This window comes from Carassius auratus, chromosome 41, assembly GCF_003368295.1.
Source record: "Carassius auratus strain Wakin chromosome 41, ASM336829v1, whole genome shotgun sequence".
Lineage (NCBI taxonomy): Eukaryota > Metazoa > Chordata > Actinopteri > Cypriniformes > Cyprinidae > Carassius > Carassius auratus.
This window is the reverse complement of record NC_039283.1, coordinates 12,518,848-12,545,588: the sequence shown is the minus strand read 5'-3', so window position 1 is coordinate 12,545,588 and position 26,741 is coordinate 12,518,848. Positions and strand designations below refer to the sequence as shown.

The 26,741-nt window shown below is 37.0% G+C and overlaps 1 protein-coding gene across 1 annotated transcript in view; it reads right to left on the bottom strand.

The window, feature by feature from the left end:
• Positions 1-26,741, bottom strand: part of LOC113060100 (SNF-related serine/threonine-protein kinase-like) — a 66,143-nt gene that overhangs the window by 28,297 nt on the left and 11,105 nt on the right. Inside the window, exon 2 of the mRNA XM_026228929.1 lies at positions 21,674-22,391. Within this exon, the coding sequence (XP_026084714.1) occupies positions 21,674-22,262 (589 nt within the window). The 5' untranslated portion in view covers positions 22,263-22,391. The remainder of the gene's footprint in view (positions 1-21,673; positions 22,392-26,741) is intronic.

The window sequence follows — 26,741 nt, the reverse complement described above, 5'->3', positions numbered from 1 at the left end:
TGTATTAACTATATAATTACACACACACACACACACACACACATATACATACATACTATATACATGTACACTCAAAATAATGTCACCCACTTCAGGAATCAATCACTCTGAATTTCTTTCAATATGTATAAAACACTTCTATCCTGCATCTGTGTGAAAGGCGCAAACCTTCATGTCTCCCGCAGTCTTTGCATTCGGCTCTAACGACTGCTCCATACATGCATAATGTGGTTGAAAATCAGCATGTCAGACCTCTGGGTTTTGTTGTAAACTAGAGCTCTCTATAATTCAGATGAAAAAAAGCTCACGTGAAAAACTGAAGTGGCCTAATATTCTCAACAATGAATCTGAATACTGCAAGGAAGATTTATGTTTAAGTAATAGGTCTATTTCAGTACATTAGGGCCTTTCGCACCGAAGGAACCTTTTCATAGTACCAGTACTAATTGTGGAACTACCCACTTGTGGGCGCTTTCGCACCAAACTGTAACTAGGAACAGTAACTAGGTATGATTTTAGTAACGAACTGCCTTTTTCGAGAATGTAAATTATCTCTTACAGGTGCAGGGTCTAACCAGCAGAACTGATACTAACCGTGACGTAAGTTGACATTGATTGGCCAGGCACGTTCGAAAACGCCCCCACCAGCCATGATTTAAAATGCTGTGTAACATACTGGAAACATTGTGACAACTTATTTCACAAGTATGATGAACCGCAATAAATATACGGACGCTGAAGTGAAGGCTCATGTAGCACTGCCAGTTGTCATTGGAGATTCTTAATCCCCCTTTCTATTCTTTCAATCGCTTTACGTATACATTTCTACAATTCATGTCTATTATTGTGAAACCCACAAGACACAACAAAATCACAGCTCCGATCACAGCACCCTCAATCCTCCTGTGTTAATGTTGTTATTCTTTGTTAACATTGTTGAACGCTGTGCACAAATGACATTGCTGTCGACTGGCTTACGTCACGTCCTAGTACACACAGTCGGTGCGAATGCAACCCTTTAAATGGTACTGGGAAATAGTTTGCACAAAATCATTCCAGTACTTTAGAACTGTACATTTAGTTCTGGAACTAAAGCGGAGCAAAAGGCCTTATTAACTCTAGGAACTTTTAGGAGTGACAGACATGCTCTCATGTTGAATGTGACAGGTGAGCGGTTATTACGTAATGCAGGTGCAACACAGTCTGCATGCAACATTAAGGCATCTGAAAAATTCTGAAAAGTCTTTAAGCACAATGGTAAGTAGAGCTCGACCCATTTATCGGTTTTGCCGATTAATCTGCACCGATAGTTGATTGCTGGAATAATCGGTTATTGGCAAAAATCCATTCTGATAGTTGTCCGTGTTTCGTCTGTTGGGCTGAGTCCATTGCTGGAGCGGCTGAGAATGCTCTGTTTTCATTATACACTGCGAGGGCGAGTGGCTGAAGTCCCTGACAGCACGTGATGTGTGTTCAGACACGTGACACTGCGCAATGAACAGAGCTTCAGACAGAAAATCCTGCTGCGCCTCAGAGCACCATTCACATAGTTTTCCATTAAATTACATTATATACAACACGAATACTTGTTAATGTACATAATGAATTGTATATTGAGCATTTCCATTGAAACGTTTGTCTTTCTGTTGCTCTAATAAAGTCTATATGCTGCATTTATAGAGCTATAATATAGATCGCTCATTCTGTTTGCTCAAAATCCAATATCGGTCAATCTCTGATGGTAAGTATTTGGTCACTGGCCAAATACTGTATATATTCTATATACATAAGTGTAAAGAAAAATTCACTGTAATCCATGAAACAGGGCACAATGTACTGCATTCATATAAAGGAATTTAAGGAATAAATGATTTTTTTTTAATTTTTATGTTTTACCTGTATTTTTCATTTTACACTTCATTGCATTGTGTTTTTGTTAATGGAAATGTCTGTAAAATTAATGGTTAATGACCTAGCATTATATATACATCATATATATTTATTACACGGCTCTGTGGAATACTTGATTCTGATTGGTCAGTCGCGACATTCCATGCTATGTTATACCTCAATAACAATCTAGGTAAATGTTATAAAAAAAATTTCAAATAAAGCATGTTCATGAATGTAGATGTTGGTTTATGATAAAATAAATTTAGCTGTGAACATTTTTATCTAGTGTTACAGATTAAAACTTAATTTATTAAAAATATTTTTGACAATGTTGAAAAAATATTTATGAATTTACACAAATATATAAATATCCCCCGCCCCCCGAGCAATAATAAGGTGTAGTAACAAAGCAGGTAAGGATAAAATGGTAAATACTTTTAAAAATCAAAAACTAGCTAGTATAATAAATTAAAAAGTCATTGGCAAATGAAACAAAAAAATCTTTATATACAGTACATTTTTTCCCATCATATATATTTTATTAAGTAAATAAATTAATATTAAAGTAGCTTATGTATATTTATAATTATTTATTGTAATAATGTTTTGATTGTTTATATATATATATATATATATATATATATATTTTATGTATGTATGTATGTATGTATGCATGCATGCATGTATGTACAGGGCTCCAGACTGCGACCAAATGGTCGCATTTTGCGACCAAATTTTGAGAGTGTGCGACTGAATTTTACATCCAGTCGCACATGTGCGACCAGTAGATTTGCACACGCACGCACGCAAACACACACACACACTTGCACACACTCGCGTCTCATTGAGTGATGCCTGTCTGTGAGGCGGCAAATGCGTGTGAGAAGAATAGGGAATGGCCACTGTAAGTGGCTAAAATGTGTGGAGGGGGAGGGGCCTAGAGATAATTGAGCGGGCGTAAACATCTGTGGGAAGGAAACCGAGACAAATATCATCACAACCTGATATGTGCGTGCGTCTGAGCTATGAGCAAGCGAACTATTGATTCGTTCTTCCGACCTGCGGCTAGTGTACCAGTGCCAGAGCCTAGTGTCACCGTCAGATGATGATTCAGAGTCAGAGGTTGGTGTGGCTAAAAAAGTCCGCACCAGGGCCGGCCCGTGGTATAGGCAAATGCTAAGGGCGCCACTCATCCATAGGGGCACCAGAATGAGTGAATGAGTGATTTTTTTTTTTTTTTTTTTTTTTACATATTTTTTTTTTATAATAGGCTACTATTTAAAAACCATTAATTCAAAACACTTCCAAATAAAGCAAAAAAAAATAAAAAATCCGGCTCTTCAATCTTCCCCCGCCCATCGAGTGCTTGAAGTGTGTCAGAAACAGAGTGCGCGCACAATCAGTTGTTGGTAATTTGTTGTGTAGCGTGCCCGACGCCGCATCCAATGTATACAGCACTGCTTTTGTTAACACACAGCTCGTAGAAACGGGCCTGGCAGCTCGCGCCAGTTCTAGACACGGTGAAAGTTTCCTGATTGTGACGGAAGGCCGAATTTACATGACACATTATAAATGAGCATAGTCTGCGATAGATACAGTGCCAAAAAGAAGAGAAGAGGATAAAGACAGAGGTAAAGAGATGTAGTGAAATAGCAATTTATTGCATAGGAGTAAGAAGATACTATAATTTCATGGCAGTTATTTTTACCTTAAACTTAATGTTAGCAGTTGTTCTGAGATCTGAGTCCCCAGACTGTGATTTTGTACAATCAGTTTTAAGACGCATTTTTTATTATCACTTTTTTTTTTTTTTTGTTGTTTTTTTTTACTCTACAGTTGTGCAGTTTTGGGGGGATACAGTACAGGCCAAAAGTTTGGAAACATTACTATTTTTAATGTTTTTGAAAGAAGTTTCTTCTGCTCATCAAGCCTGCATTTATTTGATCAAAAATACAGAAAAAATGTAATATTGTGTTATATTATTACAACTTAAAATAATTTGTTTTCAATTTATTATACTTTAAATTATCATTTATTTCTGTGATGCAAAGCTGAATTTTCAGCATCATTACTCCATTCTTCAGTGTCACATGTGACATCCAGTCTATCACATGATCCTTTAGAAATCATTCTAATATGATGATTTATTATGAGTGTTGGAAACAGTTCTGCTGTAATGTGTGTGTGTGTGTGTGTGTGTGTGTGTATATATATATATATATATATACAGTATTGTTCAAAATAATAGCAGTACAATGTGACTAACCAGAATAATCAAGGTTTTTCGTATATTTTGTTATTGCTACGTGGCAAACAAGTTACCAGTAGGTTCAGTAGATTCTCAGAAAACAAATGAGACCCAGCATTCATGATATGCACGCTCTTAAGGCTGTGCAATTGGGCAATTAGTTGAATTAGTTGAAAGGGGTGTGTTCAAAAAAATAGCAGTGTGGCATTCAATCACTGAGGTCATCAATTTTGTGAAGAAACAGGTGTGAATCAGGTGGCCCCTATTTAAGGATGAAGCCAACACTTGTTGAACATGCATTTGAAAGCTGAGGAAAATGGGTCGTTCAAGACATTGTTCAGAAGAACAGCGTACTTTGATTAAAAAGTTGATTAGAGAGGGGAAAACCTATAAAGAGGTGCAAAAAATGATAGGCTGTTCAGCTAAAATGATCTCCAATGCCTTAAAATGGAGAGCAAAACCAGAGAGACGTGGAAGAAAACGGAAGACAACCATCAAAATGGATAGAAGAATAACCAGAATGGCAAAGGCTCAGCCAATGATCACCTCCAGGATGATCAAAGATGGTCTGGAGTTACCTGTAAGTACTGTGACAGTTAGAAGACGTCTGTGTGAAGCTAATCTATTTTCAAGAATCCCTCGCAAAGTCCCTCTGTTAAAAAAAGGCATGTGCAGAAGAGGTTACAATTTGTCAAAGAACACATCAACTGGCCTAAAGAGAAATGGAGGAACATTTTGTGGACTGATGAGAGTAAAATTGTTCCTTTTGGGTCCAAGGGCCACAGGCAGTTTGTGAGACGACCCCCAAACTCTGAATTCAAGCCACAGTACACAGTGAAGACAGTGAAGCATGGAGGTGCAAGCATCATGATATGGGCATGTTTCTCCTACTATGGTGTTGGGCCTATTTATCGCATACCAGGGATCATGGATCAGTTTGCATATGTTAAAATACTTGAAGAGGTCATGTTGCCCTATGCTGAAGAGGACATGCCCTTGAAATGGTTGTTTCAACAAGACAATGACCCAAAACACACTAGTAAACGGGCAAAGTCTTGGTTCCAAACCAACAAAATTAATGTTATGGAGTGGCCAGCCCAATCTCCAGACCTTAATCCAATTGAGAACTTGTGGGGTGATATCAAAAATGCTGTTTCTGAAGCAAAACCAAGAAATGTGAATGAATTGTGGAATGTTGTTAAAGAATCATGGAGTGGAATAACAGCTGAGAGATGCCACAAGTTGGTTGACTCCATGCCACACAGATGTCAAGCAGTTTTAAAAAACTGTGGTCATACAACTAAATATTAGTTTAGTGATTCACAGGATTGCTAAATCCCAGAAAAAAAAAATGTTTGTACAAAATAGTTTTGAGTTTGTACAGTCAAAGGTAGACACTGCTATTTTTTTGAACACACCCCTTTCAACTAATTGCCCAATTGCACAGCCTTAAGAGCGTGCATATCATGAATGCTGGGTCTTGTTTGTTCTCTGACAATCTACTGAACCTACTGGTAACTTGTTTGCCACGTAGCAATAAAAAATATACTAAAAACCTTGATTATTCTGGTTAGTCACATTGTACTGCTATTATTTTGAACAATACTGTATATATATATATATATATATATATATATATATATATATATATATATTATATATATATATGCATGAGGCGCCAGGTAAAATGTTGCAAATTGGTCAGGGCCGGCCCTGGTCCACACTCACCATTTTCGAGAAGACTGGCTGTAAGAATTCAGATGGCTGAGGTACTATAATTATTAGAACTACTTTTCACCAAATACAAAAGCCAGCTCGACCTTCAAAGGAAGAATGGCTTAAAACTTAACGAAACATACAACAACGATAAAGCATGCACACAAACTTTTTTACTATGCACATTTTTTATTCTGAGTGTATGGAATTTTGTTTACTATTTGTACTGTCATGACAGCGATGGTGCTGTCAGTTTACCTTGTTGCATCTTCAAAAGTGCAGAATAAAATGTGACACTGAATTTGAAACGGCACATTGTAATTTCTGCATCTATTATTAAAGTATTTATTAGTAATACAGTGGAAATTAGTAGATTTGGTTAGCATGTTGATTTACGGTGTGCGCCCCTAAATTTTCTGGTTGTGCCCCTAAAATTTTCAGTTGGGGGCCACTGTGCTCCTAGTGTAGAAAGTTAGTCTGGAGCCCTGATGTATGTATGTATGTATGTATGCATGTATTTATGTATGAATGTATGAATGTATGTGTGTCAGGGCTTGAATTTCAGCATGCGAACGAGCATGATTCTACTGATTCTCACAAATATTTCAATGTGAAAGACGCTTGCGACTCATGCCAGAATGTATAATTTGCACATACTTTTAAGTCCTACAATTTTAAACATTCAAGTGCTCAATTCAGTACTTGCGTACTCTTTGACTATGAGAACCTTTCTGTGAGCCGCCTCACACCCAAAGCACACGCACCGGCCTAGAAAACACGATGCAGTATACTTAGCTTGGTTTGATCATCACTGCACCAGGGAGTTTCAGTTTTGCAGTGAATGCTCTCAAAGATAAAGCTTGCAGAGCTCCATATGCAATCAAGATAAAATTCCAATATATTGAAATATTGCTTACAATTTGATGTAAAATCCTTGATCGTGTTATTCAGCCCATATTGCTGTATGGAAGTGAGGTTTGGGCTCCACTCAGCAATCAGAGCTACACTAGATGGGACAGATATCCAACAGAAGCCCTACAAACAGAATCCTGAAAAAATTTTCCTAAAACTATAAAGAAATACTGAAAAAAATAAGGCAGATTCCCATTAATAAATAATATGCATAAAAGTTCCGTCGAATTCTTGATGCATCTTAAATAAAGACCCACAGAATAGCTACATTTTAAAGCAATACAAACCCAAGACCTGAACCCTGAAAAGAGTCCACTTAGTCAAGCTAGTTCTCAGACTTACCCCCCTGACTAATTTTACTAATACTAACCAGCACTGCTTCTTACCCGAACATCAAAATAAATCAAATTATCAAACGATTATCAATACATATCTGGAAAATTGGGACCAGGAAACTAAAATCTAAAACTCTAAAATGAAATTATGAATTGAAAGATCAATTTGTGTCGGAGACACAAAGCAGAGACAGATCCTGACCAAGTACAGGCTCAGTGAGCACAGTCTAGCCATTGAGACTGGCAAACACAGAAAGAACTGGTTACCCAGAGAGCAAAGGGTGTGTGCTCACCGTAAGGCAGGAGAGACAGAGACAGAGATGCACTTCCTCCTTCACTGTCATAGATATGTATCCATGAGAAACCTCAACTTCAACAACCAACTGACCAACTTAATAAAGAACTATTCAGCCATTACTGAAACTGAAATAATACAGGTACTATTAGGAGAGGGACAGACAGCAGCACTTGCTGTGAGATACATGTGGATGTGCCACAGCCTGACTGTCTGACCACAGTGTGTTACCTTACTGTCCACCACAATGATCCTTATTATGTGGATGTGTTTTAGGGGTATCGCGATACACCGGTAGTGACGATAACTTTGATATTCAAATCATGAAATATCAACATCAGCTTTTATGCTAATATTTATTCATTATACTGTTGAACAATATACTGTTGACTCATTATTTCATAAGAAGCTTCAAAGAAGACCAAGAAAGCCAGAGTCTCAGGTCAGCTGTGACCTGAAGAAGAAGCGAAAATGTATGTGCCCTGTGTTTATCAGTATCCTTATGTTAATTGGGTAAAAAAGAAAAATGAAATAAAAGTACAATAAATTTGGCTGATTCGCTAAGGTTTCGCGATATATCAATATCATGAATTCTTTTGGACACAATAAACGTGGTGTGAAAAATCTAATATCGGAACAGCCCTAGTGTGTTTCTATGTAAGTCAAACAACTAATGTTCCCATGTTACAATTTGTTACAGTTTAATACTTCTAAAATGTCACAATATTTCATTATATGGTTGTGATGTTCATTTAATTATTATTATTGTTATTATATTATTATTTTGTATCTTTTTGTACATGTATACTAAGCTTTGGAAGTTGCAAAAAAATATATAAAAATAAAAAGTTATTTATTATATTATATAAGTTATATATTTTGCATATAAACATATATTTGTTTGTTTATTTGTGGTGCCTGGGCAAGTACAAATCTTGGCATGGCAGAAAAAAAAAAAATCTTATTGAGCCCTGAGATGCATCAGTACCCAAGCACCTGAAGAAACTTCTGTCCTGATGTCAGGTCTGATGGGTGATCTGAATGGGGGGCACATGTCTCTAAAAAAAAAAACCTCAGGAGTACTGGACAAACCTGGTTCAACAGCGGCAGCAGGTGTTACCATAGCAACCGGCGGCCTGAATTAATGGCCATCTGGGTGGACTTCACATTGTACACCCGTCTCAGGCAAAATCAGGAAAAGACGCCACTCTAATCATAGTTCCTCCATTTCCTTTAATAGTCTCTCACACTTGTGCTCTGCCCCCTTCTCTCTCTCCAATCCAGAGCTTCAGTGTTGCATAGCACAGAAGAGAGAGACAAGGGAGGAGACGAAGAGGAGGGTAGAAGATACACCTCACTGCCGTCCCCTCATTGTGGTGCCAGTGCAGCAGAAGTGACGAAGACTCGTGTAAGCATGCAGGCAACATATGTGCCTTGCTGGTGCTTTAATTAGTGATTGGGGATTAGTCACTTGGCAACTTTGTGTGGTGAGCTCATTGCACTGGTTCTCCTCTCCAGTAACCAGCTTCTGAGCAGCCAAGAGATGAGCAGCATGCTGCTCCGACAGAAAGTATCCATCATTTCCTCGAACTCACATGCAAAAACAGTCCTTCACTGTTAACTAGGATGTACCAATACTGGCGTAGGGTTACCGCACCTCAAAGAAAGAAACAATGGCTAGTCAGAGATCCTGACATCTTGTTGACATTAATCTGTTTAAAGAGTTGTTAGAGCATGAACTTTTCTTTCTCTCTCTCGCTCTCTCTCTCTCTCTCTTTCTCTCTCTCTCTCTATATATATATGTATTTTTAATTTTCTTTTTTTAAGCAATTTATTAATGTGATGGAAAAGCTGAATTATGATCATCCATTACTCCAGTCTTCAGGGTCACTTGATTATTCAAAAATAATTCAATATACTGATTTGGTGATCAAGAAGCATTTCTTATTAGTATTATCAACATTGGAAACTGTTGTGTTCTTTAATATTTTTTCTGAAACTGTGATACATGTTTTTTTTTTTTTTTTTTATTCTTTGATGAATAAAAAGTTCAAAAGAATAGCATTTGCATGAAATGGAAATCTTTTGCAACTATGTAAAAGTCTTTGCTGTCACTTTAGACCAATTTAAAGGGGTCATACGATGCGATTTCAATTTCTCCTTTCTCTTTGGAGGGTTACAAGCTCTCGGTGCATAAAAAAGATCTGTGAAGCTGCAAAGATTAAAGTCTCAAATCCAAAGAGATATTCTATATAAAGTCAGTCAACCACACCCCCTCCGCCTTCTAACATGCCCCACATCTCTGTCACTATGTGGGAAGATTTGCATACTCTGCCCAGATGTTCACGCAAAGAAAGAAGGCGTACCTTTTATTCTCATTGTAGTAATGTTGTTGCCAACACCTCCATGTCATATACATGCTGTGTTCATTGTGAAAGCGAAACTACCAAAACAGGACGATATCTGCTTTGTCATGCCGAGAGCTTATCTGTGCTGGTCGCTGAGGAAATACATCAACTTTGTACTGTGGATCGTTGGATCGTCTTTTACGGTGGATGAAGCGGCATCCAGCCCGGGGTCATCACATGTGGTTGCCGCAAGCCTGCTGGATGATCCTTCGTAGAATATGCCAGCTGAACCATTCTCAAGCGCTTCCACATTTGCTCACTCAAGCTGGCCTTCGCTCATTCTAGGCCTCCAGCCTCTGATCACTCAAGGCCATGGAGTGTGATGCTGTTTCATTGAGTAAAACAAAACTACTTTGTTCAGCCTTCCAAAAGAGATCATGACTCGAAATAATGTTTATATCATGTTAATAACGGGTTTTAATGGGCATCACATGAACCCTTTAATGTCTTCGCTAAATAAAAGTATTAATTTATATGAATGTGATGAAAGTTTGGGGTCAGTTATATACAGTATATATATATATATATATATATATATATATATATATATATATATATATATATATATATATATATACACCCCAAACTTTCAAACTACATAAACCCACATGGGTCACAGTCGATGGAAGTATGAGCTGTCAGGTGGCCTCAGGTTTTCTGACAAGTTCGCTATCCTAATTCAAAGCTAGTGAGTTCGAGTCTCAGGCCGGCAGGAATTGTAAGTGGGGGGGGGGGGGGCACTATCTCCACCCTCAATTCCCACGACTGAGGTGCCCTTGAGCAAGGCATCGAACCACCAATTGCTCCCCAGGCACCGCAGCATAAATGGCTGCCCACTGCTCTGGGTGTGTGTTCACAGTGCATGTGCACTTTGACTGGGTTAAATGCAGAGCACAAAATTAAGAGTATGGGTCACCATACTTGGATGCATGTCACGTCACTATCACCATATTTGCGTGTGTGTGCGTGCATATATATATATATATATATATATATATATATATATATATATATATATATATATATATATATAGAAAATGTGTTAAGTGATGATATGCTTCAGTCAGTCTAAGTTGCTATTGTTCATACCATTAGCAGCGTTAAGTATCATCATGTGTTAAGTATCATCACTTAACACATTCTCTCTCTCTCTCTCTCTCTATCTATATATCTATATATCTATATATATATATCTATATATATATCTATAAATACATTATTCCAAAATTTTAACAAAGATGAATAAAACAAAGATGCCAAGTGTTTTATTCATCCAAAAAAAAAAAAAAAAAAAAAAAAAAAAATAGGGTAATGATTCATATCTATATATATTTTTTTACTTGAGCCTATGAAAAATAAATAACTTTTGTCTCAAGTTAAAAAATAAAGATGTGAATCATGACCCTAAAATTCTTTAATTGGATGAATGAAACACTTTTTTGAGTGTGCTACAGCAGGTGATTTGTAAATCAAATTAAGTCAATGTAATTTTAAGGTAAAATAAAAATACTCATCCTATACAGAACTGACATTTACTTCTGGCTTTTCAAACGTGTATGCAAGTTCTACTTTACAAAAAAAAAAAAAAATACATTTCAGTTTTGTCACAGTTTAGTCTGTTTCGTTTCTCATCCAACACGCGAGAAGTTGAGCAGAACATCCCTTCACTGTCCATACTTTTGCAGGGCACGAACAGGTACAGTACGCTCTTGCAGCTTCAGTGCATGCAGGGAAGGCTCTTATTTTGTATGTCAGTACAACAACGACTGTTCACTTCCTGATTTCTGTGCCTCAAACGTGTAGCTCTGCAGTGCTTAACAGCTGCCCGTGTCATGCTCACAGATTTCGATATACTTCCACACAAATGACATAGGGAATGATTAGAATGTAGTCTGTGCTCGTGAGAGCACTTCCGGAAAAATCGGCCGATTGCGTATCTTGAGCAAAAACCGGCCAATTACGATTTATGGCCGGTCAACTGGTGCATCCCTAATCGGCAGATACTCCGAATTTTCGGTATCGGATCAGAACAGTTCTGAAAAAATGGTAGCGTTGCATCCCTACCATAATTCTTTGTAAAGCACATGCCAATTGTTTGAAAGCAGCAGCCTGTCATTCAGACAGTAGTTCAAATGTTGGCACTTTGAACTTCCTATACTGTAGCAAGAATGGTATTGTTAGTTTAAAAATAGTATTGACAAAAGTACTGGCATTTTTGACCTAACCAAGTAGGTCAAAAACATATAGTAAAAATGCCATATTAATGTATTAAACTTTGTGATAATGGTTACATTGCAAATACATTAAAAGCCATCCAAACTACTTGTGTAAATCATGCACTTGTAAATTCGATTTACATTTTTCTTACTAAAGATATTGTGGCATAATGTGGAAATTAAAAATGTTTAATTTTGGTTTCATTTTACTAAATTTAAAAGTGAAACCATTAAAATTCTGCAGTAACTAGCATACATGCCATTTCATGATGCTCTGATGAAAGTTAACTTTAGTTAAAGTAATTTATAGCAGGCATGAGACACTCTAGGAGGTGAACCTGAGCTGTCGACTTGAGCTGAGGGAATCTGCTGGAAGTGTGGAAGAAAGGTGAGAACATTCTCACACAAAAGCTGCACTTCAGTTTTCAGTGGCTACGTTTACATGCACCCAAATAATCAATTTTTAATCGGATTGACGGCTCAATTGGATTGAAAAATTTTCATATAAACACTTTAATCGATCCGATTGAGCTTGATCCGAATGAAATTCCAATCCTTTTGAATGGGGTGGTTTATTCCTCTTTTAATATGATTGAGCATGCATGTAAACACTCGATCGGATTGAACCATGAAACTGAAAGGACTGCATGTGCAATGACGCAGAAATAATGTAATGACATATGATGCACGGAACGAGCGGCTCTTCCTTTTGAATAAAGTGTTATATAAATGCGTTTCCTGTCATTTTAAAACTCTCATTTCACTCGGCACCTGTGAAGGGGAGCAGGACAGCCTTGTTTTTGGATAGATGCAGCTATAAAAGAAACATCACACATGAGGACACTACAAAGTGTTCAGATGTGACTTGTCTGTGCAAAAAGTGACATTTTCCTCATTTGGCTGAACTTGAAGAACAAATGCCGAGGTACCATTTTTTAAAATGCTTTGCAGGAATTTGCAGTAAAAAAAAAAAAAAATAATAATAATAAAAAAAAAAAAAAATAATAATAATAAAAAAAATTAATAAAAAAATAAATGAAATAAATAAATTATTTTTTAAATAAATAAAAAAAATTATATATATATTCCTCAGTATAGTCTTATTGATACATTTTACTTTTGAAAGCATAATAATGCAGGAATGCAATGTTTCAAACTAACCAAGAGACTTGCGAACTCTACTGTCATGGAGCCAATAAACCAACCAACCATGGTCAAGACTGAATCTACAGACATCAGTGTTCATGGTTCTGGAATTCAGTTTGTGTTTCCCTTGTTTAGATTATCATACAACAAATCAAACCAAAGTCAACACTACGGAGCTAAATGAAAACATGGAAAATTTGAGCTTTGCTATAAATAATAAATATTTCATATTACAAGGACATAATGTTGATGCAAAGAAGCCACTAGTTTGCCCTCACTTTATAAGGACACTATTTAATTAACAACATCTAAGGATGCAATTTGCCATGTGCTGCTGGTTACACATACTTCTGTGATCTCATTTGATTTGAAATAGGGCCAATACTACAGACAGAATTTTTAATTTGTTTGTCAGAGGCAGGTATGTCACCCTGCATAAAAGCCATGAGATTACATTAACTCATATAAAAATAAATGCATACTAGTCTAATAATCACAGTCTGTGTCCGAGGCTTTTGCTTTAAAAACTAACTAAACAGACAGTACTAGATAAACACTGAAGTCTATTCTTAGCGTCAATCCAGTGAAGGCCTGGAAATGTGCAAACAATTTTACACACAATTCATATGAGGTCTAATTTTTTGCATTTATAAATAATATTTAAGTTTAGAATAACACTACACACATTTATATATATATATAGGATTTGAAAACATTTCCTGTTTTTATATATATATATATATATATATATATATATATATATATATATATATATATATAGATATATAGATATCTATATATATATATATATATATATATAAACAGGAAATGTTTTCAAATCCTGTTGTGCATGCTTTCTCTGACAAAAGACTAGTTCAGGTGTTAATAGGTTAACTTGTGTTTGACTTATGCTTGAGTTCAGAAGCAACATCTGAAGGAAACAAACAAGATCAAACATGCATGATTCTTTTTAATCCGATATAACTAACTGGAGTGGAAAAGTCAAATTCCTTTTTAGAGTTGCCATCGTTTCAAATGATGGAAAACTTCACAAGCCTAGTTTTTCTCTTTAGTGCAAAAGTTCATTCATTTTTCAAGTCATTCATCCATAGTACCGTAGATGGCTTAAGAATTTCAATGAAAAGGTAAAACTGTAGTAGAAATAAATTAAATATTGTTCAGGAAAGTCGACCATCCAACTAGTAGCAGTCTGTTTCAAGGACAAATGATAGATTATGAATAGGGCTGTCACTTTTGTGAAAAAATCATTTTCGATTTTTAAGACATACGTGTCCATTGAATCGATTGTAAAATCGATTTTCCATGTCTAAAAAAAGACTGTTTCCTTTTTCAACGTCAAATAACGGACAACGTAAAGCGAGCGCTGGAAACGCACAAGTCAGAAGTTATTCTTATTTATTGACATGAAGTTTCTGGCAGAATAACAAAAAGCAACAGGAGTGCAACATTCTCTAAAAAAATATATATGCAGAGGGGACGGCTGCCATAACAAAAGAAAAACATCAACCCGACTGCATTTATGATTTAGGCATTTCAAAAATCTCCAAGATTTTAAATAATGATCTAATCCATTTCAAACAACTGTTCAAAAAATGAAACTTTAAATGGACTTGAGAACAGGCCATGTGTGATTTTTTTTATTGAAGGTAACCGACACTTAGGCTAGGCGGCACTAGACAGGCATGAAACGCGAAAAAAGGTTAGGGACACTACAAATGTATTGGACAAGAAAACAAGTCGATCAACATTTTCGGGGGCCAGAGCAGAGCGTTTTTCACTCACTATATGTCCAGCTGTTGAGAAGACGCGCTCCAACCGCACTGATGTCCCAGGGACACTCGGGTACAGCTGCGCAAGGTGGGGGATATTACTGCCAATTTTCCACCACAAAAGCCAGTCGCTGTCAGCTTGCAATGGTCCTTTTCATAACTCAGAATCTCCTGTAACTAGATGCGCGAATGAGGCTAATTCGCGTCTACCGCGCCGCGAGACCTCCAGACGCGCGTAAACGCGCCCTTACATTGACTTATCATTGAAATTATTTACGCCAGACGCTCTATTGGTGTTTGGTGTGAACGCAGCATAAGAGGACTGTCTAGCTTTCACAACACATACTGCACTTTCGGTATTCTTTATTTTCTTTTTCTGCTTGGTTGTGAGTTTTGTTACATCAATATTTTTTAATTGTTTAATTATTTTAAAATTAATAGTGTACATTATTTGGTTAAAATCGATTCCCTATTTTCATTTTCGAAACTTTTTTTGGTTGGTCCGATCGATTGTGCAATCGATTTTCGAACTAAAAGTGACAGCCCTAATTATGAATACAGCCGATGTGATTTATTTTTAGGCTTATTGTACAAAAATGTATGATAATACATTTCTGCCCAACATTAGGATCTAACAAAATATATTTAGTTGGGCCCCTTTCTAGATTCTCCAAATAACCCCTGGAAACTATTTAATTATATTGAAAATGAATCCCACTGCTCATCACTTTTATGAAGATGGAGAAGCCAAGGTTAGGACATCTTGGCATGTGTTTCCATTACTGCAGGGAGCTCTGCATCCATTAAGCCTGGGTATGTTCCATATCTCTCTTTTTAAAAGTGTTTGCAAAATGAGCAATTCAATACTGAGGGTCAATGCAAGCCATTAAGTATTTTGTTAAAGCTACTACATCAATTAGCTAAGTTCAACATTAATTAATGAAGGGAATTACATCTGTCTGCATCATATAACATATTTTTAGTCTTGTAATCTAGTTACATACAAAACAACAAATAGAAGTATGTGCAGAGCAGTATGTGCTACACACAACCACAATGCAGTGCAATGTTAGGCTAGCTATCAATGTCAGATAACCAATAAATGTCTTAAAATTGCCTAAAATTCTACATTTCTCCAAAATAAACAAAGACAAAACACCAAAAACTATTTTAAATGATACAAATGAGGTTTGGCACCCCAACAGTATAAATGATGAAAAATAGGTATTCATTTTGAAAAATGTTTTTCATTAATGTAGCAATTTTTATTAGTGACTAGTTGATAAAGTTAGTTTTTTTTATATTAAAGTAAGTGAATATTAAATATATTCTACATTTAAAACTAGGAAAATTTAGCATGTACACCTGTGATATAGTACTGATCAAATCATTGGTATGTTTTTATTCAAATTTATTTTTATTTTTTTTAATATGGAGGTTATGTACAGTTTTAATCTTCATCATCAGTGATCATGGCTCAAGCAACTCATTAAATGAGGAGGCATTATCTGATTTGCATGTTTCATATCAAGAGCTAAAACAAATTTTTAAATAATTTTTATCATCTTGGTCTTAGTGAGGCAAAGCAGGAGATGCTTTAGCTACTTAGAAATAAATCTTCATTTGCCGGCAATGGCCAGTTGATGGATTGGAGCTTTGCATACCCTGACATGTCTAACGCCTCTACCACCTCTAAACCTTGGGAAGGCTAGGTCCCAGCCTGCATAAACTTGTACGCTTGTGTTAATTATCTTGAGGAGCTAACACAGCATTGATGAAAGGAATCCACCAACACACTTCAGGAAGCCATAGTCTAATGATGCAGAACTTGAAGCTCAAATGACAGTTCCTCTTCATAACTGACAAGAACCACACTTAGCCTATCTAGGGTTAAGGGGGTTGTTCTGACATGTTTTCTGATAAAGAGGTTAAGTCGTGTTTTTGGCAGCAGTATAGAGATGCGTTACAGTGACAGATAATTCAATAAATCAACAGATCATGCTGTGGTTAAACCACTGATCAGACTGCTCATACTGGGACAGTTTACCGTACGGCAAATGCATGTATGTAGAAATAGCTAACATTCTATTTTCACGCTAAATTCATTTTTCATTTCTTGGAAATTGGATTTGGCAAATTCCTTGCAATTGTACAAGCACGTTCACACCAACACAAATGTTTGGTACAAAAACTCGGGCCGGTTTATTGATTTATTTTTTCCACACAAAAGATGGCATGATTGAAAAGCAAATATACTCTGTGTATGTGGCACTTCATAATTTTTTTTATAAAAACATTACCAAATGCACATTGTTTTTGTTGCTGTTTTTTTTACAGTGTGATAAATAATTTTTGTTTTGTTTTTTTGACAATGTAACCTGTAATAAGCCCCTTTCACACTGCACGTCGGACCCGCAATATTCCCGTAACATTGCCTGGTCGCCTTCTGTGTGAAAGCAATCACATCCCGGAATTGATTACCGAATCGAACCCGGGTCGGGGACATAGTAACATTGCGGTAATCGATCCGGAACGAGCGCTGTGTGAACAAAAGCCAGATCTAATTCCGTATCGAAGTGATGACGCGCATTATCGCGCGACTCTTTTACCGGCTGTTTTGAAGGAAGATTAACATTCGCAACGAAAACATATGTGCAAACTGTAATAAAGCAGAGATCAGTTAGTTCCTCACTTTCCGCGCTGACGCAGAGATCGTCTGCTTGCTTCAGTTAAAGTATAACGTGCCAAGCGTTGTCGACTCGTACATTACATGTCACGCGCTGATGTCACGTGTCGTTACGGGATCTTCACGGGTTGTGTGTGAAAGCACGCACATATACCGGGTCATCACTGGCAGTGTGAAAGTGCCAAATCTAGCGACCAGGGAACAATTACAGGAACACTTTACCCCTGTATTTGCCGGAATGGCAGTGTGAAAGGGGCTATAGTGATCACTGTAAGATCTCATCTCTCAATTTTCGTATTTTCCGGACTATAAAGCCCTATTCGGACAGGACTAGTTTTACAGGGGGTCGTTAGAGAAATCTGTGTTTCACAGACGTACTTGGTGATTTTAATCCTGTCCGAATCTGCCACGTCTGTGTTTTTCTCACACAACCTCTGTGATAATTCCAGAGCAAATTACCTACTGTTTTTCAGCAAACTCAGTGATCCTCTGAGAAAACGAATCCCGTCCGAATGCGAATGTCTGTGATTTGCCGGTGATATTTTATTTCACAACGCATTTCCTTGTGTGTTTTGGCCAACGTGAATTACCGTAGATGCTCTTACCGCGTGGATGTTTGATATATTTGATTAGCGGCAAATAAATAATAATAAAAAAAAATAAAATCAAGAGCAAGATTGCGTAAACTGTTAATACCGGCTATTGTAATATCAGCATCGGGTAAGATTACTCACGTTCATTTATGTACTCAGTTACATAATGTTTTAATTACATTTAATAAACAAAAATTAAATAAAAAAAAAAGGAAAACAAGTTAAACTAAAGGAACCACACATTAACATAGTTTTGTTATACTAGCCATTTAGTATTTATTGTGTAATAATACTAAGGCAATCATTCTGAATGAATGCAATGCACGCATACAGAGCGCGTGATCTCTGTGATGCCCAGATGCACAAATCAGACCCTCCCACCTCTGTGATAAACACGGAGATGTTAGTCCCGTCCGAATTGGTACATGAAAATCACAGACGTCAGGTGGTAAGAATCAAACTCAAACGTAGTTTAGAAAAACTAGTCCCGTCCAAATAGTGCTTAAGTCGCACTTTTTTTAATAGTTTGGCTGGTCCTGTGACTTGTCAGGTGCGACTTTATCAACATTTATTTGACATGAACCAAGAGAAATGAACTAAGAGACATGAACCAAGAGAAAACATTACCGTGTACAGCCCACGAGAGGGCGCTCTATGCTGCTCAGTGCTCCTGTAGTCTACACTGAAAACATGTAGACAGTAATGTTTTCTATTGGTTCTAAATAAATGCGACTTATAGTCCAGTGCGACTTATTTATGTTTCTTTCCTCATCATGACGTATTTTTGGACTGATGCGACTTATACTCAGGTGTGACTTAGGGCTGCACGATTCTGGATAAATTGAGAATGACGATTTTTTGATCTCATATAGAGATCACGATTCTCCTACGATTCTTTATTATTATTATTACTATTAACATTATCATTATCACAAGTATATAAATTAATTATTTTATTTTGCAAGGATTCTTTAAATTGATCAAGTGTGACAAAGACATTTATAACAAAATATTTCTATTACACACAATTATTGTTCTTCTGAACTTTCTATCAAAGAAACCTGAAAAAAATCTACTCATCTGTTTTCAACATAATAATAATAATAATAATAATGTTTTTTTTGAATGGCAAAACAGCATATTAGAATGATTTCTGAAGATCATGTGACACTGAAGACTGGAGTAATGATGCTGAAAATACAGCTGCACACCACAGAAATAAATTACATTTTAAAATACATTCAAGTGAAAGCAGTTATTTTAAATGGTAAAAATATTTCAAAACTTTACTGTTTTTGCTGTACTTTGGATCAGATAAATATAGTTTGGTGAGCAGAAGAGACTTTAAAAAAACATTACACATCTTATGGTTCAAAAACTTTTGACTGGTAGTGTATATATAATATATTTAAAACCCCAGTTTTTTTAATATTAGAATGATGAAAAAGTTGTTTAGATCACTGATTCAACGACTCACTCATAAACCTACTACACTTGTTTCATTTCTGGATGAATCAGCGTTTTTGAACGATTCTCTTGAATGAAAAATTAATTCATTGACAAATAAATTAAGACACTTGTCGCCACCTATTGGTGAAACAATGCAATCGACACAAACGTTATTTAAAGCGCAGTACTTTCAAAAGAGGATTTGTTATATTTTGATCGCTGCCATATAGACATCAATGTTTATATTTAAACTATAAACTTTATCCCAGTATTTCTGTGATAATATAAATGACTGGTAAGACAGATATAATACTGTGTAGTTGAAAAGACTGTTTGTGAAGATGTTTCTTAACCAAACATGGTAAGAGCTCGCTCTGTGTCAGCGGCAGTGCGCGCACGGATTTGAATGATCCGGTAAGACTTTGTCAAAGGTTTAACAGACTCGGGGAATCGTTGTCTTTTAGAAATGAGATCGAGAGGGTGTCTGAATCGAGATCGCGATCTTTTAACGATTAATCGTGCAGCTCTAGTGTGACTTATAGTCCGAAAAATACGGTACAGAGCTCTTACTGATTTTTCATTAGGGGTGGGAGAAAAAATTTATTCTCCGATGCATCGCGATTCTCTCTTCAACGATTCTGAATCGATTCTAAACATTTCAGAATCGATTCTGAGCTTGTTTATTTTTCCCACATATGGCATGTATGCGCGCTAAAGACGTGGGTGGCTTCAATGCAAAGAATTTGCACTGTGAGATACGTGCAAATCGCTTGACAATCTGTGCTTCCACCCACCATGTTTTATTTTAGACATGCTTTAATTCATGCCATTTGGAATGCAGTACTATTAGATGCATGAAGCTCTTGCACTAACAGACTTTAACGTGCGTTTTGTGTTTGTTGTCCTGAAGCTCAATCGCAGTTGCGGTTAAATGAACTTTAATTTTCGAATACTTTTATATGAAATTGATGTACACACAGTCAGTTATATTTTCAGAGCAGGACAAAACATCTGATATCGAAATAGATCTGTGCGTGAATGCAGCCTGTTAAATCGGCCACTTTCTATGATCTCATCAGTAATAATCAAACGGCAATAATGCTGACGGAAAAAAAAATCCTCAACTATTGTCTGTAAGCTTTCGGACACTTAAAGAACACTTATTTTAAATAATTGTTTAAAAAAAATAGCCTGCTGTGCTTGTATAATAATAATAAAGTACATTTTGCACAAAATAAATTTGATATAAAATTTATATGAAAATGTGCAGTAATCTTGAAAACTGAGAATGTGAAACAAAGTGATATTGAGTTGATAATGATCATTAATTGGGTCAAAAATGTAGATCAAGAATAGTTTTGGAATTGGACCGTGACTCCCAGAATCGTATTGGATCATGAAGTGCCTGAAGATTCCCACGCCTAATAGACGTACATGTTGTATGACAACACTGTGATGCATCGATGCATCATTAATCGTAAACAAATCGAATCGTGGGCCTCTGAATCGTAATCAAATCGAATCGTGAGATACCCATGGATTCTCACCCCTATTTTCATTAGATGTCAGTCTGTAACCCAAAATTTGCCAGAACTTTGTCTGAGGTGCATTTCTGATTTTATCCTGCTTGCCTTAGTCATCAACAATTTTACTGGCTCGAGCAGAAAACAAAATATAATTTCATTTTAATCAATTTAAGTTATATTTATTAGTTTTAAGTTCAGTTAATGATTATTTTATGCAAAATAAAATAAAAAAATGTTTAATGGTTTTAGTTAACAATAATAACTGTGATGGTGGTTTCTTCAAACAACCTTTATGCACATTATGGCAAACAACATCCTTAAACCATGACAAAATCACTATAATCCTTAAACTGTTTTTCAAGAAACTAAAATAATGAGGAAATAAAATGTGCATAGGCATTTATTAATTTTGAAAGAATTACTGAACCGAGTTACTATCCAGAGTTACAAACACACTTACCCACAGCAGGTGCATCATACTCATCTCCCAGCAGGATCTCAGGGGCAGAATAAGCCAGCGAGCCACAGCTGGTGGTCAGCTTCTTTCCCGGCTGAAACTTATTACTGAAGCCAAAGTCGGTGAGCTTGACCAGGCCCTGTTTCTCAAAGAACACCACATTCTCTGGCTTCAGGTCACGGTGAACCACATGCAACCGGTGACAGTAAGAGATGGCGTGCACGATCTGGGCGAAATATTTCTTGGCCAGCTCTTCTTTCAGTCCCTCCTCATGCTTCATGATGTAATCAAACATGTCACCACCATCGCCGAGCTCCAGGATCAGGTAGAGTTTTGTCTGCGTGTCGATGACCTCGTAGAGCCGAACAATGTTGGGATGCTGGACCAGTTTCATACAACGGACCTCCTGGAACAGGTGACCAGTCGCGACCGTGTCGAGCTTAGTTTTGTCAATCACCTTGACTGCCACTTTTTCACCAGTGAAGACGTGACGCGCTAGTTTGACCACAGCGAAATGGCCACGGCCGAGCGTCTTGTCCAGGTCATATAGTCCAGCGATTTTTCCGTCATATCCGCGCTTGATTCCCGCCATGATTGCTGGTCCTCCGGTGGGATGGAGGGGGGAGTGGCCCCTGGAGGAGGGGTGGGGGTTAAACCGGAGGGAAAATCCAGCTCACTTCAGCACATTGGCTGGTAATGGCAATCCCATGGTGGCAGGTTCCTGTTAATAAGAGATACACAAGTACAAAAATTATTCATAAGAACGCAAACAGTTGTAAATTCATAACAGGCACAATTTTCGCATAATAACGTTTGTGATCTTGCATGCTGACACCACATAGAAGACCTTAAAGCTCTGTGTGACCCAATGGTTTGCCCAGTGCCATTACATTAACCAATTTTAGCCCATGGGCTACCAAAATTGCTGGAGGTTCCAACACTCTTTTTCCACCCGTAAATATAGATGCACCGATACCGGTATCAGGCCGATACTGATACTGGTATCGGCCCAATACTAAGCTCCTGTAGTCGTAGTCGTTAAGATGCCCGATACCAAATGCAGATACCACACAGCATGTGTTAGGTGCCATATAAAGACAAAGAAACAGACAACAGAACAACAGACAGCAGAATGGAATTATTAGAGATTATTGTCTACGTGGGATATCTATGCAATGAATATAAATGTTAAACATTTAGTATTAACGCCTGTATAGCTGAAGTGTGCGAGCTGATAAAAGCACGCTGAATGGATTGAGCACGATGCGGCGGAGATGGGCGAGCTGGTCGAGTGAATATACAGTTCATCACTGGAAAGTTTGTAGTCCGGTCGGATGTGTCAAAAACAAGTACCATATTTTTCGGACTATGAGTTGCACCTAAGTATAAGTCACATCAGTCTAAAATACTTCAAGAACCAAGAGAAAACATTACCGTGTACAGCCACGGGAGGGTGCTCTATGTTTTCAGTGGTAGGCTTACAGGAGCACTGAGCAGCATAGAGTGCCCTCTCATGGCTGTACATGGTAATGTTTTCTCTTGGTCCATTTCTCCTGGTTCATGTCAAATTGATTTTGATCAATAAGTCGCACCTGACTAGAAGTCACAAGACCAGCCAAACTATGAAAAAAAGTGTGACTTATAGTCCGGAAAATAAGGTAAGTAAAACAATGCACAAGTTACTTAACGTTACAGAGAGAGATCGCATGAGAGAGAGAGCGCGAGCATGCTCGCACACTTCTGTTGCATGATCTTTGATAAACTAAATCTAACTAAATCATATAAAAAAGACAATTTATAGGGACATTCACTAAACAATTTATTTTCAACCTTAGGCATACATGTAAAGTGAATCTAGCAGTCTGTGTGTAATGCGCTAGGCAGTACGTTACTACTGTCCCTCTCATTCTGCAACTGTACAATATATATTTCTACTTGTGAAAAAAAAAAATCACAGGAAACTTATAACGAGTGGTTCCCTGCATTATTACTGCAAAGCACGCCATTAAAGTACTAAGTCGCTGCAATGGAGCAGTTTGATGAACCATTGAGCAAAAACATGAACAAAGAAAGTAACAAAAACTTGTAAAATATATAGGGATGCATCGATCCGATACTCGGGATCGGTATCGGCTCCAATCCAGACATTTACTGCGGATCGGGTATTGGACAGACGAGACCGATACAAATCCAATATTGTGCACATACTATTCTGTGTTATTGTTGAGCCACATGGAAGGCACAAAAACATTATAAAGCACTAAAACAGTTTCAAGAAAATATTTCAAGTGTTCTAAAGCTGTTCAATGGTTCAATATGAGGTACAGATTAATACAGTAGTCATTAAATTCAAGTTCACATAAACTCTTCACTCCGCTGCAGCTGTCTGTCATCCTCCATTCAAACTGCGTTCGGTTACAGTCAAAACAATGAAACTCTCTTCAAGAGCGCACAGTAACTGAGGTTTAAAACTGTTCAAAGAAAAGGCTCATTAAACTAATGCACAGATTTAATACACTACGTATCAATATCTCTTCCCTTTGTACAAGTGAAGTCTGGTTCACGAACGAATCGTTTGATTTGAACGGTTCTTCTTAGTAAACCGTTTGAACGCCTTCACCAAGTAGGACTGAATCATTTAAACTGGTTCATTAATCCACAATTTATTTACTTTTTTTTAATGTGGACAACACTCCCTCGGAGTTGAAATAAACCAACATCATGGAATAATTAATTTACTTAAACAGTACACTGACTGAAATGTTGTGAAGAGAGAACTGAAGATGAACACGAGCCAAACAGCTTTCTATGTGGGCTCGGAGGGCTGTGCAGCCTGCACACTGTGACTCCGTGTTGTTTCAAGCTCATCATTCTGCTTTGGGATGCGCATAAGTGCTCTGTGATGGTCTATATTGGCGCCTTCAGTATTATAATATTTTCTGCTAAAACAAAGATTATTAATAGTATTTCTTTTTCTGCTCCATCTATGATACGTTGCTGCCTTTATTACTGTGCTAGAGTTTTTAAAGAAATGTCTTTTAGATTTCTATATAAATGTATATAATTGTTTTTTCAATAATGTATTTTACAACAATACAAAGAGCAATTTCTAACATCTTACCAGATTTTTTGCTGCTGAATTATGTACCAACCTAGTTTATAATAATATGCGTGTATTGTTTATGAATATATATTTTTTAATTTGTTATTTTTCAGTCAAATGAAGTTTTAAAAAGTAAAAAACTGACCGCCACAAATAGATTTTCCAAATGTGCTGACTTCATTGAATAAACATGAGCACTGCACGTTTCAAAATCAAAAACCAGTGCAGGTATTTTTATATCACTATTTCAGAAGGAAACTGACTGTAAATTATTGATTTCATTTTCATTTCTTCTTGCATGTAACGCTTCATAAGGCAGCGTTACCGGAGAAACCTCTCCCCAGCTCTTAAAGCGCCTCCTGCTGGCAAAAAAAATAATTTACATATATATGTATATATTGGGGTGGGGGAGTGCCGCCAGGGATAGATTGTAAGGCTGTGGGAAACACGGAGTTCATTTATGTAAGTGCGGATAGCAAAATAAAGTAAACTATGACAAATTATACCCCAAAATTCTTCAAACAGTGGACTACCAGTAAAACTGATACACATTTGGGACCAAATATGATACAGACCAAGTCTGGGGAAAAAATTGAAGTTCAGGTTCGCATGAACCTAGATGACAGCATGCCCAGAACACTACAGGCAGTCATCAAGGCTAAGGGTTGCCCAACTAAGAATTGAAATACTGTCATACTAACAGCTGTCTGAATAATTTTTGGTTGATTGTAATCTATAACATACCTTTCTATCAAAGTTACTTAACATTACCAATAGGACTGTCACGATAGTCAATAAATCAATTAATCGCACAATAAAAAAAAAAAGAGCTTGATCATATTTTTGGGCCGCAATAATTTATTTTTGTAATTTGTATTTAAAACTATGTAGCATGTCATGATGTGGGGTTAGTCTGGAGCGCAGCCTGTGGACAGCTCGCAACAGAAAACACCTTCTCCGATGGTACAGATGTCCCAGGAATAAAGAGATAACACCTCACTAGAGTGGCCAGCTTTGGGAAGTGCCTTTCATTTGCTTGTGGATGTTTGCATCTCAAGTGATATTGCATTGTACTTGAACTTATGTTACTGCTTTATTTTAATACCGCGTGCGGTGTGTGTGTGAAAAGCTGAGATGTTTTAACTAGATGCATTGTGGACGGGCCTGGGAAAAATGAGCGCATCTCTTCCATTATGAGCATGCATACCTCAATTTAAATAACGAACTTGAGCGCCCAAAAGACGCGATATGTAAATGGCCCCTTCATCGGTCAAAATGTTTACTTTCAGTTAATAGTTAAACGGTCAATATGAGCATCCCTAACTGGCATATAAACATAATATAACATACAAACATACAAATTAATTAATTTTAAAGGGGGGGTGAAATGCTATTTCATGCATACTGAGTTTTTTACACTGTTAAAGAGTTGGATTACCATGCTAAACATGGACAAAGTTTCAAAAATTAAGTTGTATGTTTGAAGGAGTATTTTTGTTCCCAAAATACTCCTTCCGGCTTGTCACAAGTTTCGGAAAGTTTTTTTCGAGTATGGCCTGTGTGACGTTAGATGGAGCGGAATTTCCTTATATGGGTCCTGAGGGCACGTCTGCCAGAAGAGCGCGCGCTCCCGTATAGCGAGGCTGAGCACAGACATTTCACTGATCAGAGCGATTCTCTGATCAGAGCGAGAGCGTCGCGAAAATTCACAAAAGAAGTGTGTTTTTGGTTGCCAGGGCAAGACAACCTTGCACAGATTACCAAAAAAAAAAACAGCATTAAGGGACAAGTGGATGGAGTTTATTTTTACAGAGCATCAACGAAGTTGTGCAAGTGTTTTTGTTTGTTCCCTGCATTTCGAAGATGCTTGTTTTACAAACAAGGCCCAGTTTGACGACGGATTTGCGTATCGTTTATTTCTTAAGGATGATGCCATCCCAACGAAAAAGGGTCATGATCGTGTGTTGG